The sequence below is a fragment of the Marmota flaviventris genome, chromosome 15, assembly GCF_047511675.1.
Source record: "Marmota flaviventris isolate mMarFla1 chromosome 15, mMarFla1.hap1, whole genome shotgun sequence".
NCBI classification, from domain to species: domain Eukaryota; kingdom Metazoa; phylum Chordata; class Mammalia; order Rodentia; family Sciuridae; genus Marmota; species Marmota flaviventris.
Genome location: NC_092512.1, coordinates 37,323,781 through 37,338,216, shown reverse-complemented (window position 1 = coordinate 37,338,216; position 14,436 = coordinate 37,323,781). Strand labels below are relative to the sequence as shown.

Genomic DNA, 14,436 nt, shown 5'->3' with positions numbered 1-14,436 from the left:
TTAATTCTGCCTATCCAAGAATATGGGACATCTTTCCATCTTATAAGGTCTTCTTCAGTTTTTTTCTTTAGTGTCCTATAGTTTTCATTGTACAGATCTTTCACCTCTTTGTTATATTGATTCCCAAATATTTTGGGTTTTTTTTTTTTTTTTTTTTGAGGCTCTTGTGAATGGAGTAGTTTTTAAAATATTTTTTCTTTCAGGGGATTCATCACTGTTGTATAGAAACACATTTGATTTATGGGTGTTGATTTTGTATCCTACTACTTTTGCTGAATTCATTTATTATTTCTTGAAAATTTCTGGTGAAATTTTTTGTCTTCTAAATATAGAATCATGTCATCACAAATAGTGATACTTTGAGTTCTTCTTTTCCTATTTGTATCCCTTTAATTACTTTCTTCTGTCTAATTGCTCTCGCTAGATTTTCAAGGATGATGTTGCGTAAAAGTGGTGAAAGAGGGGCTTGGCTTGTGGTTCAGTGATACGTTGCTTGCCTGGCATGTGTGAGGCACTGGGTTTGATCCTCAGCACCACATAAAAATAAATAAAATAATTAAAGTAAAGATATTGTGTCCATCTTAAAAAAAGTGGTGAAAGAAGTCATCCTTATCTTATTCTAGTTTTTAGAAGAAATTCTTTCAATTTGTCTTTATTTAGAATGATGTTGGTCTTGAGTTTAACATAGATAGCTTTTACAATGTTGAGGTATATTCTTACTATCCCTAGTTTTTCTAGTGATTTGAACATGAAGTAGAGCTGGATTTTCTCAAATTCTTTCTCTGCATCTGTTGAGATGATCATATGATTCTTTTCTTTAAGTCTATTGATTTGATGAATTATATTTATTTATTTCCATATGTAGAACTAACCTTGCATTCCTGAGATGAATCCCACTTGATTGTGGTGCACTATCTTTTTTTATGTTTTTGTATGTGATTTTCCAGAATTCTGTTAAGAATTTTTGCATCCATACTTGATGATTTGCACATACTAAATGGTTTGCAAGTGGTTCAGAATCTTGACAGTGTTAGTCTAAACCAACATGCCTTGCATACAGGTATACAAGATTCTCATCAGAGGAGCTATCAGGCTACTTCTTTTAATAGTACGCACATAGTCTTCATGAGATGTTAACAAAGACCTCTCATTCATGATTTAAAGTAGAATCCTAAGGTTTGTAAACTGTGAAAGCACTAGTATCATAAAATCACTAAAAAAGATTTGTTATATCCATATTCTTTTGCACACACTGATGAATTCTTTGGTTGTGAACATTGTTAGTAACTCTAGAGAATCTTTTAGTAGCTTCCTGATTGTCTCATAGATTTCCTATATTTTTGAAAAAAAATCTGTAAATTGAGAGTCTGTGAGGCTTGAATGAGGTGAAGATATTATTCAGCTCTGTATCCTTTAATCCTTAGCATAGTGATTAGAGCATCCTCTGATTATAACTCCCTGCATTCACAGTAGATGTTAAATATGTAGGGTAGCTCAGCATCCTTTGTTACAAGAGCAAATGTGAACTATGCCTTGACACTTTATGACTCAAGTCTTTGGCAAAATCGCACAATCTATATTTCTCTAAGCCTCCATTCATATATATATATATATATATTATATATATATATATATATATAACAGCTACCTATGGGTGTGTGTGTGTGTGTGTGTGTGTGTGAGAGAGAGAGAGAGAGAGAGAGAGAGGGAGAGAGATAGAACTAAGCATACTGCATGGCACTCAAGGCTAGATGTCCTGATAACTAGTACTACTATGAGTATTATTGCATTATTTAATTTTTTGAGTTATTACGTTTTTCAAGTCATGATTTCAAGACTGGTAAAAATGCTTAAGAAAAATGCATAAATACTTAGCATTTTAGATACCATTTTATATCTTTCATAGAATCATTGAATTCTGTCATAGATCTCCATTCAGTATTCCTTCTTTGATGATAGGTACTACTTTACATAGAACACTGGCCTAGACTACTGGAAACTAGCTACCAGTTGATGCACAAATATATTATTACAAATGAAAATTAGTCAATTAATTAGAATTAGAGTTAGTATGTGAGAAGCTGTTTTTTCAAGACTAGCTGATAACCATTTGCAAATCATTTAGTATGTGCGTTAAATCATATATTCCAGGGCTACTTCTCAGGAATACGCTGTCATAATCTCTTGGAGAGTTTATGGGTCTTTCTGAGTACATTTAAGTTTGAAATCAAAGTTTTTTTAGAATAATTTTAATATATCAGAGAAAGTTTATGTTTTTAATTGTTCCTGTATAGTCAAAGAATCCTCAAATATGATGGTTAGTATTGTATATTAAGTCAAAATGTAGAATGGGGAAGAAAAGACAATTATGTTCTTGGGTGTTTGTGAAAATAGGCAAAAGTCTTCTGTGATAAATTAGACCTTGTTAAACAGCTTTGCCGTTTCTCTTACTAACTATAGTACTTTAGGCAAAAATTAGAAAACTCCTCTAATCCACTGTATCCTTTTCTGTAAAATGAGGATGATAATATGCGTATTATCATTTTATTATATTCTTTTTCTGAGAATTGAATGAGTTTGTATGTGTAACACATAGTAAGACTTGAGGGAATGTTAATTGTTTAGAGGTCATCATCATTCTCATCATTTTAGTGTTTGTTAGTATGGTCAGGATAATGTTCTATATGTTTGTCTGCCTGTATAATTGTCACCTATCTTTTATGACCAAAATGAGGTTCTTTCTTTCAAAAGTTTTCTCACTATTGTTTTTTTTTTTTTTTTAAATAATGGTAATTATTAGCTTCACTTGAACAGCACTCAATAAAGATGTTAATATCTACCTTTTTGGTTACTTGGTAAAAATATCTTTGCTTCCATTCTGCTTATAAAGTTGTTGCATTTTAACCTAAGAACTTTTCTGACCTGTTTTGTTTCTGTCTCACACTGCATCTGCCCAAGACATTTTATTTACCGCAGTAGTTTCCTGTGTCGGTGCTCCTGCCAAAATGAAACTCAATTTATAAGTTAAATTTGTTTTAAAAAGAAAAATCATATTGCATATTTTAAAGCCAAATATTATTTTTTAAATGTTTCTTGTTTTTTAAGTAAATATTTGTACATTTACTTTTTCTCATCCTCAACTTATCAAGAGCTGACTGCATAAGTAGAGTTATGAGAGTTCAGCCCCTTTATTTAAAACTGCATCCTTTCACCTTTTAAACATTGAACTCTGAAACCTAACACAAATACTGTAAGAACATCTGAGGTAGATAATTAAAGTATAATTAAGTTTAAATGCCTTGGTGAAGGAGTATAAAAATTATTTAAATTCAATCGGCTAGTACATTTGCAGTTTTCTTTTATTAGGTGTGAAATCTAAGAATCCCCTGCCAACTCTTGAGGGCTCAATCCAGAATGTTGAATTGAAGTACTGCAGCACATCATTGGTCAAATGTGCCTCTGGGACCATGGGATCAATAAAAATTTGTGCCAAAGCCCCAGGTATGTGCAGCTGGACCGTGTAAAACTTTATTGCCTGTATAGGAGAATTGGCCTTGCATTTTACAAGGAGCGTTATTGAAACAAGAATTTACTCATTGTTCCTATGAATCAGAGGTTTTAATTTTTTTAAATAATCTTTACTGAAAAATTTTAATAGTGCCAGGATGATACTTCTTGACTTTTACCAAATTAATTTTTATTTAAGGAGAAAATACTTGTGTAGTTTAAGAATGTTTATGAGGGAGAAAACTTGAAGGAATATTTGCTTAAACTTTGGGAATTTGGACTTAATGTGACAAACATTAAATTAAAATGTTGCTCTGGTAGGATTAAACACAAAACTAGTTGTCTTTAAATTTCGACTAATAATTGACTTTGGCTTTCACCCAATGTTTCATTTCATAATTTATTTTTTAAATTATGCATAATTATTTTAGCACAAACTAAATTTCAAGATAAGTTTGTTATGGTAAAGATTTATTGAATTTTTTAAAAGATGATGCGTTCATGTTGTTTTCTTTCACAAAATTTTCTGAACTTATTCTGTATTCATTACAAAGAGTTAAAAATGCTTTTATCAGACCAATTCCTTGTAACTAATTATAGCTAAAGTTACCAAATATAATTGATATTTTGGTATAAACATCATCAAGTTACTGCTATATTTTACTCAATAAGATTTGTTGTTGGCTCTTGTTCTTTCAATAAATATTTGTATAAATATTTTTCAATAAATATTTCTATTCAGGTGACAGTGGAAAAGAGAAGTTGATTCCCTTACTTCAGGGTCCTTCTGACACTAAAGACCTTCATAGCACCAAGTGGCTCAATGAGAGTAGAAAGCCAGAATCTCTCTTAGCTCCAGATTTGATAGCCTTCACAGTCCAAGTTCCACAATATATGGACTACTGCCATAATTCTGGTAAGTACAAATCTGTCATTACTCCCTCATTTTGCATTTACTTTTCCAGAAAGGCTTTTAAAAAATGTGCTTTTTAAAAGAATTAATTTGTGTTCATTGGGATGGTCTCTGCGATTGTACTTTTCCAAAATTTAAATGAAGTATTTTTGTATTATTATTTTTCTTTAGAGAGGGGGGGAGGGGAAAGAGAGAGAGAATTTTTTAATATTTATTTTTCAGTTTTCGGTGGACACAACATCTTTATTTTATTTTTATGTGGTGCTGAGGATTGAACCCAGCGCCCCGTGCATGCCAGGTGAGCACGTTACCGCTTGAGCCACATCCCCAGTTCATTTTTGTATTATTTTTTGTAATTGAAATGTGTTTATAACAATAAAGATTTTTTTATATGAGAAAATTTAGCTTTATATATATCTCTTAACCTCAGGTTCATATTTATAGAAAAACAAAGTCTATCAGATGTTATGATATCACTTCTTAGAGTTACATTTTTTCCTACTGGTACTTTATCTAGAATTAATTTCATTTTATTCAACTCTTATTAGTATAGCCATACCTCTTGTGTTGATAAGTGATATCAGAAAGATCAATAAAGACTAGGAAAGAAAGAAGGTATGATAGGTAGAGACCTACATCAACCTTGAGCTCAGTTCGCCAGTATGTGGTTAGTAAAGCAAAGGTAGTCAGTCATTGATGCTATAAATAGGAAATATTGCTATAGAGGTTTCTTATTAGGGTAAAGGGTGTGAATTTTTCTTTAGAATTAGTTGGCCAGTGAATGGTTTCAAATAGTTGCTTAAGAGTATAATTCCATTAACATATTCAACAAGTACTGCTGCTTATACAGAGTATGTTAAACATTACTAAGTTCAAAGTAGAAAGTATAAAACGATTTGTAACTAAGTAGACAATGATTCTTGAAGGCAAATACTGAAGCATTGCAAGAATGCACATATTCAGGAATACAAAAAATATTGAGAAGATAAGTTTTGTTGCAGTATCACTTGTAGCTGAATGGCATCCACATTAGAAAGTGGAAAGCAGTATTTGGAAAGCCAGCCTGAGAATGTCCTATTGAGAATGGTATGGAATTTTAAGGAAACAATGTTGTTAGGATGAGGCCAAAACACATACCACTACTGTGCTATGGATAGAAGATTTTACCTATCTTCATGACATAGATTGGTAAATATTTTATGAAAAGGCCATATAGCTAATATTTGGGCTTTTTTGTACTTTATAGTCTCTTATCTCAACTGTTAAGTTCTGCTGTAGTGGCACAAAAATAACTATTGACAGAAATGAATGGATATGATTATGTTCCAAGGTAATGCTATTTACAAAAAACAGAAAATGAATTGCATTTGGCTATGTGGCTTGCCTCCCCTCATTCTGGGGAGAAGAGATTGGTGCTTAAATATTCTGCTTTTGATAATGTGTATTTAATCATGTTTCTTAAATATGCAGTTTACTAAATTTCTTTATTTAATTATCCACATAGTAGTTTTTAGTAGGTTTTGCGTTTAGGTTACCCAATTATTAAGATATGCATCAAAATGACCAGACCATAAATTTGTAAGTTTTATATCTGAGAATGTACAAATCTTATTTGAATTTGCCATACTCTTGAGTTGGGCTAGGGTTTGTATTTTTTTTTTTTTTTGCTGTATAAACAGAATAAATAATGAGTTCAGCATATTTAAATAATAATGTGTTTCTCCTTACAATATTCATATTATTATTTGCAATTTCAGTGCATTCCTAGGTTCATAAAGTTGTATTTTCATTTTTTTACTTTTTATGTGGTTCTAAAAGTACACTGGTATAAGAAAAGTATCTGTTATATTGAGGGTAAAGTGACATAATTTTTCTTGCTGGTAAGAAAATTCACCTAGTCTTCAACATTAGTGTTGGTTTGGTGATATTGTGTAAAATTTTAATGTAATTATATGGTGCTTAGAAAATATTACTTGGAGTATGTTTTAATCCTAAACTATAAAGTGCTTATACTTAAGCTACATTAAAATATATTATTTAGGGCAGTTTTAAATTTAAATTTTCCATCCACCTTGGAACTACCACACACATTTGTAGCTTAGGTATTTATGATATGGTTTAGAGAGCTCATAGTATTTTCTTAAAGCCAGTTTTAATATGAACTTGATTAATCTTATGCCATGCAACAAGATATAAATTATAGAGGAGTGGGGTGTGGGGGGAGGGAGGGAGAATGAATGTGTGTGCACACTTTTGTGTATCTTTGTGTGTATGACTGATGTTATAGGCAAATCATAAATAAGTCTCAAATAATTTATTAATAGTCTGTCAAGATTCTATGAAATATTAGTCTCTTAGCAAGCACTTTCATGGCTGCAGTGTCTAATTTTTTCCCCGTCTTTTGCCTGTGCTTACAAAAGTACACATATACATTGATATTTATTTCCCCTCTTCTTTAGTTTTTTTTATTTGTTATCATAGTCTACTGTAATATACATTACTATACAGTTCGCCTTGTTGCCTTTTTCCTGTGCAGTCAGAATTTTATTTTGGTGCTGGAATTTCCATCTTCTTCTTTTTAATCTCTGCTGTATTTCTGATGCCTAGAATATTATTCAGCAGAGAGTAGGCTCAGAGTGAATAAATGAGCAAGTAAGCAAGGATTATATTTGCTTTTCTTTCATTTTTGTGACTGCAACATCTTATGGAATGAGACAAAAAGGGAGTCTTTCTTGATTTTTAATTTTAAAGGAGATGGGCACCATAGTGCAGGTCTGTAATCCTAGCTACTGCTGACGCTGAAGGGAGGATCACAAGTTTCAGGCCAGCCTTAGCATCTTAGTTATACCAGGTCTCAAAAAGGACTGAGGATATAGCACCCTTGGGTTCAATTCCTAGTACTGCTGCCTTCTGCCACCAGTGGTGCACAGCCCCGCCCGCGCCTCTGCCACTAAAGGGCTGAATAGTTAAACCCTTCTAGATCAAGAATTATGGGAAGCATAGGTTACCCTTGCTGGCTTTTCAGAAGCAGATAGATGTCAAGGTGACATGTTAATGAACTTTTCCCCAGGGGTTTGTTGAATTTAATGATCATAAGGGTTATCTTCTGAGGATCAAGGATACTGGCATGACAGTGGAAGACAGCAGGCAATTTGTGCATGCATGTTCCCACACAGAAGGGGAGGAGATTATAACTGGGGACCAGTAAATGTTGTGATGTTATATAGAAGTGAATTTTCAGGGGAGCTGTCAGGCAGACTTTGGGGATTTCAGATTGTGTGGGAATGGACAGCATTATTGATGGGAATTTGGGAATAATATGATAGAATATTCATGGTATTAGTTGAATTTAATATAAAATACTTTTATAATTTAAAAATAACTTTTGTGTAAATTATTTATTTACAAAACAAGATTGTGTAAAGCCTATCAAATATTTGAGTTTTATTGAGGAAGAAATAGAGGTGTAGAAGTTAAATGACTTATCCATGTGCCTAGCCAGTGAGAATAGAACTTGAAGCTTCAGATTATAACATTTTCTCACTTCTTAGGCTATTTAACATTTTGTCTATTAATCTTAGGATCCACATTACTAAACATTGAACCCCCTAGTCTTAAAAAGTTTTTACCTTTGAGGAGTTTCTTTCTAACTTTACAATAAGCACTGTCAGAATAGCCACAATCTAATGATATCACAACATTGCTTTGTCCTTGAAGTATTAGCAACTCCCTTTGTACTTGTCCCTCTTTCCCCCTTGATTGCCTTCTGCACTTGACTGACTGGTTACAGTGAAGGAGCAGTGGGCTCCAGTGGGACTGTGCCAACTCAATTCATGTTTATTCTTCTGGAGGTTCATTTAATGATACTAACATTGCTTACTTTTGTATAGATATTAGAAGTCAAATAGTGAAGTAAATGCCTTTCTCCTTCATAGGTGGAACACTTGTTGACTATAATTGATTTATATAAAATATTTTAAATAAGTTCTGAACATTTTTCTTCCCTTTTACGTACAGTCTTTTGGTTCTTCATGTGCTGTATTTTATGATTTATACCATGTTCTATTGCCAAAAAGTCTTTGTTAATTATGGCATTAATGTATAAATAAAATTTAGAGTGTCTACTGTTTAGGAATATAAAATTATTAGGAAACACTATCATCTTAGAATCAAAAGAACTTAGAAGCAATTATTTTTGTTGCTTAGGCAGTGTTAGAGACTCCCTATCTTTCTTTGCTCCAAATCACATTTTTTAATCTCTTGGCGGTGATTCTGCTTTTATATATCCTGTTTTTTTTTCTGCCTTTGATTCTTACAACTATCCTTTCCCTTTTTATATCTGTTTAATGCCAGCTCAATCTTAACATATACCTCTTCAAGGAAGAGTTCCCTCAAAATCCTTTTACCTTTTCCCCTCCTGTCCAATTTGATTAAGTATCTCTGCTAACGTTCTTTCATAGTTCACTGTACTTTTCCTTTCATAGCTCTTATGACAGGATAATATTATGCAGTCTGTACCATTTGATAGTGAGTTCCAGAGTGAGTTCTGGTTGCTTATCATTTTATCTGCAGGGCCTCTTAACATTGCCTGACATATAAGAAATGCTTGAGAGATCATTTGCAGAATGAATGAATAACTGAATGAACATTTATGACAGAGGATCAAGGGATAAATTATTAGATAGATAAATAATAAATTCTTTTTTTTTTTTTTTTTGATACCAAGGACTGAACCCAGGGGTGCTTAAACACTGAGTCACATACCCAGCCCTTTTTAATATTTTATTTAGAGGCAGGCAGCGTTGCTTAGGGCTTTGCTGAAGTTGGGTTTGAACTCATGATTCTTCTGTCTCATCTTCCCCAGCTACTGAGATTACAGGCATGCACCACTGTTCCCTGTATAAATTCTTAATACATGTTAGCTTCCCCCCCTCCATAGGTCTTCCTCCTTATCCTTCTGCATGTAACCACCATTGGAGAAATTATCCACTAGTATCTTTCTCTGTTAATAATTCTAATTACTATTAGGTTATTTGTTCACTGGACTATAATTTCCATTTCTTGGTCTTCTTTTATTTTTACTGATGATATGAAATAATATATCACCTTATATATAGTTGACAAATCTCATCTTTCTTAGTTCTTTTTCCCCTCCTTGTTTCATTCTCTTCAGTCACTAGCATTTACTCCTATACCCAAACCTTAGTCTATCTTGGCCTCCATGTGTTAGGAAACAGTTCTTCAGTTGGAAGATAAGTCCTTGTTTACCTCTGTAGCCAAGGAAGGCATGCTTAACTGCCCATCATAAAACATTTGGCTCCTCAACACAGGGTTCATATATTCTGTAATTCACCACATCGATTTGGACACATCTTTATGCTGTCATGTATGTAGAACTTGGGGGCAAAGATGTTGATAGAAATATGTTGATCCTGGTGTTGCTTCCTGTGATAATATAAATAAAGTCCTCAGTCTTTGACTGAGGAGTCATGTCTTCTACAGCATTCATGAAATTGTGGTTGGGTAAAATTTTAAGCCCCTTACAATTCTAAACACCAAAACAGTGTTGCTTTTGGTTCTTCTTTCATTATTTCCCCCCAAAGGGTTTCTTTTTTGTTCCTTAAATATAGGACATCTTGTTTCCCTAAGATTATGTATTGATCCTCTTCTTTTTTTCAGGATGGTCTAATCAGCACTTCTGCTTTTAGCAACCAACTATAAATTTATCTCTTTCCATTTATTTTGTTTTGAGATCCAAACTCCCAAATTTCAGCCACTTCTTAGCTGTTTTCATAAAGATATTTGAATGGTGACTCATTTCAAAATAAACTCAGTATAATTTTTCTTCCCTATTTCCTACTCCATTATTCACCATTTAAATTATAACCGCACTGTTTACCTTTTAATGCGGTCAGTTTAGCCCTAGCTCAATTCTTCCTTCTTTCTGTCTTCAATACAATTGATGTTCCACTGGAGTTTTTCTTTTGTTTGTTTTTTGCTTTGCAACTTTAAATAGTCTAGGCTAAATATCATAAATTGACTTCAATCATTTCCCATAGATATATTGATCACCATTCTGATTATTTCCACTATGTGTTTGAAAATGTCTCTCTTAAAATAATACTCCAAAATTTAACACAGTCTTCTATGTAGCACATAGTGTAACCTCTTAGATTTGTATAGAAGACTTCAGATTAGTTGCTGTTTGTTTTGAACTCATGTGTTACTAGAAAGCATAAAGTGTTTTTTGTTTTGTTTTGAACTCATGCATTACTAGAAAGCATAAGGTCTTTTTCACGTGAACTACTTTAGTGCATGTTTTTATATTTTATATGTCTACATTCGCTTATGAACGTATATAAAGATTTTTATACTTATTTCTATGAAATTTTACCTAATTTATTTTGTTTACCCATTAAAAACAAAGACATACTTAAAAATATTTGGTTGACTAGTTATTTGTAAAAGTGACATGTTATTTTTTTCTTTTAATCCGTAGAACTCAAAAGTATCATTTTCTTAATAAGATTAGAAAAAACAGAACTAGGTGATTATGATGCTATTTTAAAATAATGTAAAACAAATGCTTTTCTTAAAATATTATTGAAAATGAATGACAACTTAAGCCAATCTTCTTATTCCTCAAAAGTGCTCATTAGGTAAGGGCTAGAGTCGTGGCTTAATAGTAGAGCGCTTGCCTAGCATGTGTGAGGCCCTGGGTTTGATCCTCATCACCGTATATAAATAAATAAAAAGGATCCATTGACAACTAAAAAAATATATATATATATATATATTTTAAAGTGCCATCAATTCTTAAAGTATACTCTTTTCAACTTTATTGTGTTGTTCTAAATAAAAAATAATTTGATGTTAGTCACCAAATATAGGGAACTTTTAGTCATTTAGTGAAAGGGAAAGTTATAATCTAGTCTCAAGAAATTCAGTTAAATTGGTTAGTAGTTCTCTTTCTTGATTAAAACTACTATCAAAGGGCTGGGATGGTGGCTCAGTGGCAGAGCGCTTGCCTTGAACATGAGAGGCACTAGGTTCGATCCTCAGCACCACATAAAAATAAATAAACAAAATAAAGATATTGTGTTCATATATAACTAAAAAATATTTTTTAAAACTATGATCAAACACATACCATTCAATGTTGGTTGGTTAGAATATGAATTGCTACAGAGATTTTAAAATGCAAACAGCATTTTGCATTGCAAATTTCACTTTATAGGAAATGCCTCTTTGTTTCAAAAAATTCTCATGATGTAGAATTAAATGGATTGCCTTGGAAGTTTTGTTTTTAGTAGTTTTGACAGAACCTATGAGTAAGAATGCTTATATCTTGTAGCAATTAAAGACAATTCACATTTGTGGTTTGGGCATAAATGTGTAAAAATTATACCCATCTATCTTACTACATTTCCTCTCCCTTCCCTGAGGATTTTACTATGTACTTTATCTGTAATTGTTGCCAGTTTTCTATCATGTTCCCATTGGGCTTCTGGTGCAAAAAATCTTATCCTCTTGATGACAGAGCTTGCCTGAATGATTTCATGCTCCTAGCATTTTTGTTCACGGGAATTAGGGGCAAAATGTAACTACAGCTGAACAGAGGGTCTATTTTTGTAATTTTGGAGTTTGGACTCTGTTATTGGAACTAAATGAAGAGATGCAGGTGTTCTCCAGTCCAAGCCCTTTGGGAGTTTTGATGGTGGATGCTTGAAAAGAAAATGCATGTGTTTCTAGAGTCAAACAGCAGCTGTGAGACAAGGATTTATGTTTTTCTCAGAACTTTGGGATTTCAAAATGTTACATTTAATCACAAGCACGGAAAGGGGAGCAAATGTTAAAGATGTTACGCATAAAAGTAAGTTTACTGATCTCTTTACCATATGAACTAGTTGTGGGAATATATGCACAAAGTGATTTCTAGGCATAATATAAACAATTTCTAAAGGATTATAATGGTTACCAGGATATAGCATTTGAGATTGCTGCATTGATAGCACAGGACTATTATTGTACTAATTACTTATTAAAAATCTGTTATGTTTTTTCATTTAGAGACATACATGTACATGTTTGCACATATATACACACATCATGAATGGTTTGGTGAAATATCTGTCAAGCATTTTGATTATAACTTTTTTGGTAGAAAGTTTAAATAACAAATGATTATGAAAGCAGCACAATATTTTCAAATATAAGAAATGAAAGTTTCTATCTATAATATTAATTAAGGGACTTTGTATTTAAAACAGATATGTATTTAAATGTATATATTAAAGCCAATGTATGTTAAAAATATTTTTTTTTTTCTTTTGGCAGTCATGGAGCTACTTTGTGTTTTAGTTGATTGTCAAATTCTTTGTTTAAAGACTACTTTTTCAGCATTTCTTTGCTATTCTCATACTTTATTGTGCATATTTAGTATAATTATTCATTATTTTTTCACTCATTGATCCAGCAAATACTTTATTTCAAGTTTTTCATCTGTAGAAATATAATGATACCTTAGAGTCTCTACTGTAAAGTAATTGTGAATATATTGAAGACATAGAAATAAATAACCATGGCAGAATGAGTGAATGAATGGTTTGTATTCTGGGTTTGCCTTCATTCATTGTAAACTATTTTACTTTGAGCAAGTCAACCTTTTTGACTTTTTGATTTTTTTTTCCATCTGTGGAAAATGGATATTCTTATCCTAGAAGCTAGGATTGTTGTGAAGATTGAGTTAAATACTGTATTTCAAAAAATTTTATTTATTTATTTATTTTTTAGTTGGACATGGACACAATATTTTATTTGTATATTTTTATGTGGTTCCGGGGATCGAACTCAGTACCTTATGCACGCTAGGCAAGCGTTCTGCCCACTGAGCCACAACCCAGGCCCTAAATACTGTATTCTTAAGTACAGTAAAACATAGTGCAAAATTTCAGTATTATTCTGTCTGAAATAGTACCCTAATCACTTAATGTTTTTATCTGAGTGTCTTCCTTCCTTGTTCTCTATATTCCAACATATCCTGATCCAGTTTACATTTTCTTAAAGTTAGTTTGATAAATCAGTGGGTATGTATTTCTGAATATAAGTAGAAATTGCTTCAACTACTTTCAGAATCCTTCTTCCACACTGAAATGTCTCCTGGAAGCCATGATTCCAGGAGTTAGCAACAGTTTCAATAGCAAACAGGAAATTACTTTACTTGTTCCTTTGAATGATCCTGGATTCTGGAAGGAAGCCAGAGAAAGAAACCCTTTGAGTCTTGTGGGTGACCAGTTGTTTCCTTCATTTACAGAACAAAGTCAAAATTTTGGCAGGTTTTTTTTTAGAAACTGTTTGCATAGTAAAAGTAAAATGGTATTAAAAATAAATAAGTAGTAGCTTCATTAGTAAGTAGTAAATTGTATAGAAGAAATATTTAGGTTGAAAATGGGCTATAAGTAAATTTAACTATAAATGTGTTATATTTTATATTTTATCTAAAGTATATTTTATATGGATCAAAAAGTTATTATTACCTCACTTTATATTTTAGAAACTGATATAAATCTATTAGGTAACTGTTTAGTTTTGTAAGTCCTAGCTTATGTGTTTAAGGTTCAGTAAAACTAACTTTGTGATCCTGTCCTAATTTTATAGTTGGCTCTGTTGTGGCTTTCATACAAAATCTGGGGATGAAATTGTCTTTGCTCTCTGCCCCTTCTCCTAGTGTTCTGTCCCCTATTGAGGAAGCTCTATTCCACAGGCAACTTTTGTACCCCTTTTAGTTGAAACAATACACACTGGAACCATTCCTTACACCATTGTTGTAATTTAAAAATAAGTAACAGGAGTCAGTTGTTCATATAAGGGAATGTTGGGGGGGGGGTGTTTTGTTTGTTTTACTTTCTCTTCCTTCTGACATTTGGCCTTCTTTCTCCTCATCCTTCCTCCTCCCCCTCCTCCCCATCTCCCCTTTCCTCCTTTCCTTCTAAATTTTGCCATGACACTTTGATGAT

General features: G+C 32.4%; 1 protein-coding gene across 10 annotated transcripts in view; it reads left to right on the top strand.

Annotated features, from left to right (window-relative positions):
* The window catches only part of Vps13b (vacuolar protein sorting 13 homolog B), a 757,361-nt gene that overhangs the window by 247,363 nt on the left and 495,562 nt on the right, over positions 1-14,436 (top strand). For all 10 annotated transcript variants that reach the window (XM_071602212.1, XM_071602213.1, XM_071602214.1 and 7 more), the window contains 2 exons: positions 3,367-3,501; positions 4,250-4,423. In XM_071602212.1, the coding sequence (XP_071458313.1) occupies positions 3,367-3,501; positions 4,250-4,423 (309 nt within the window). The remainder of the gene's footprint in view (positions 1-3,366; positions 3,502-4,249; positions 4,424-14,436) is intronic.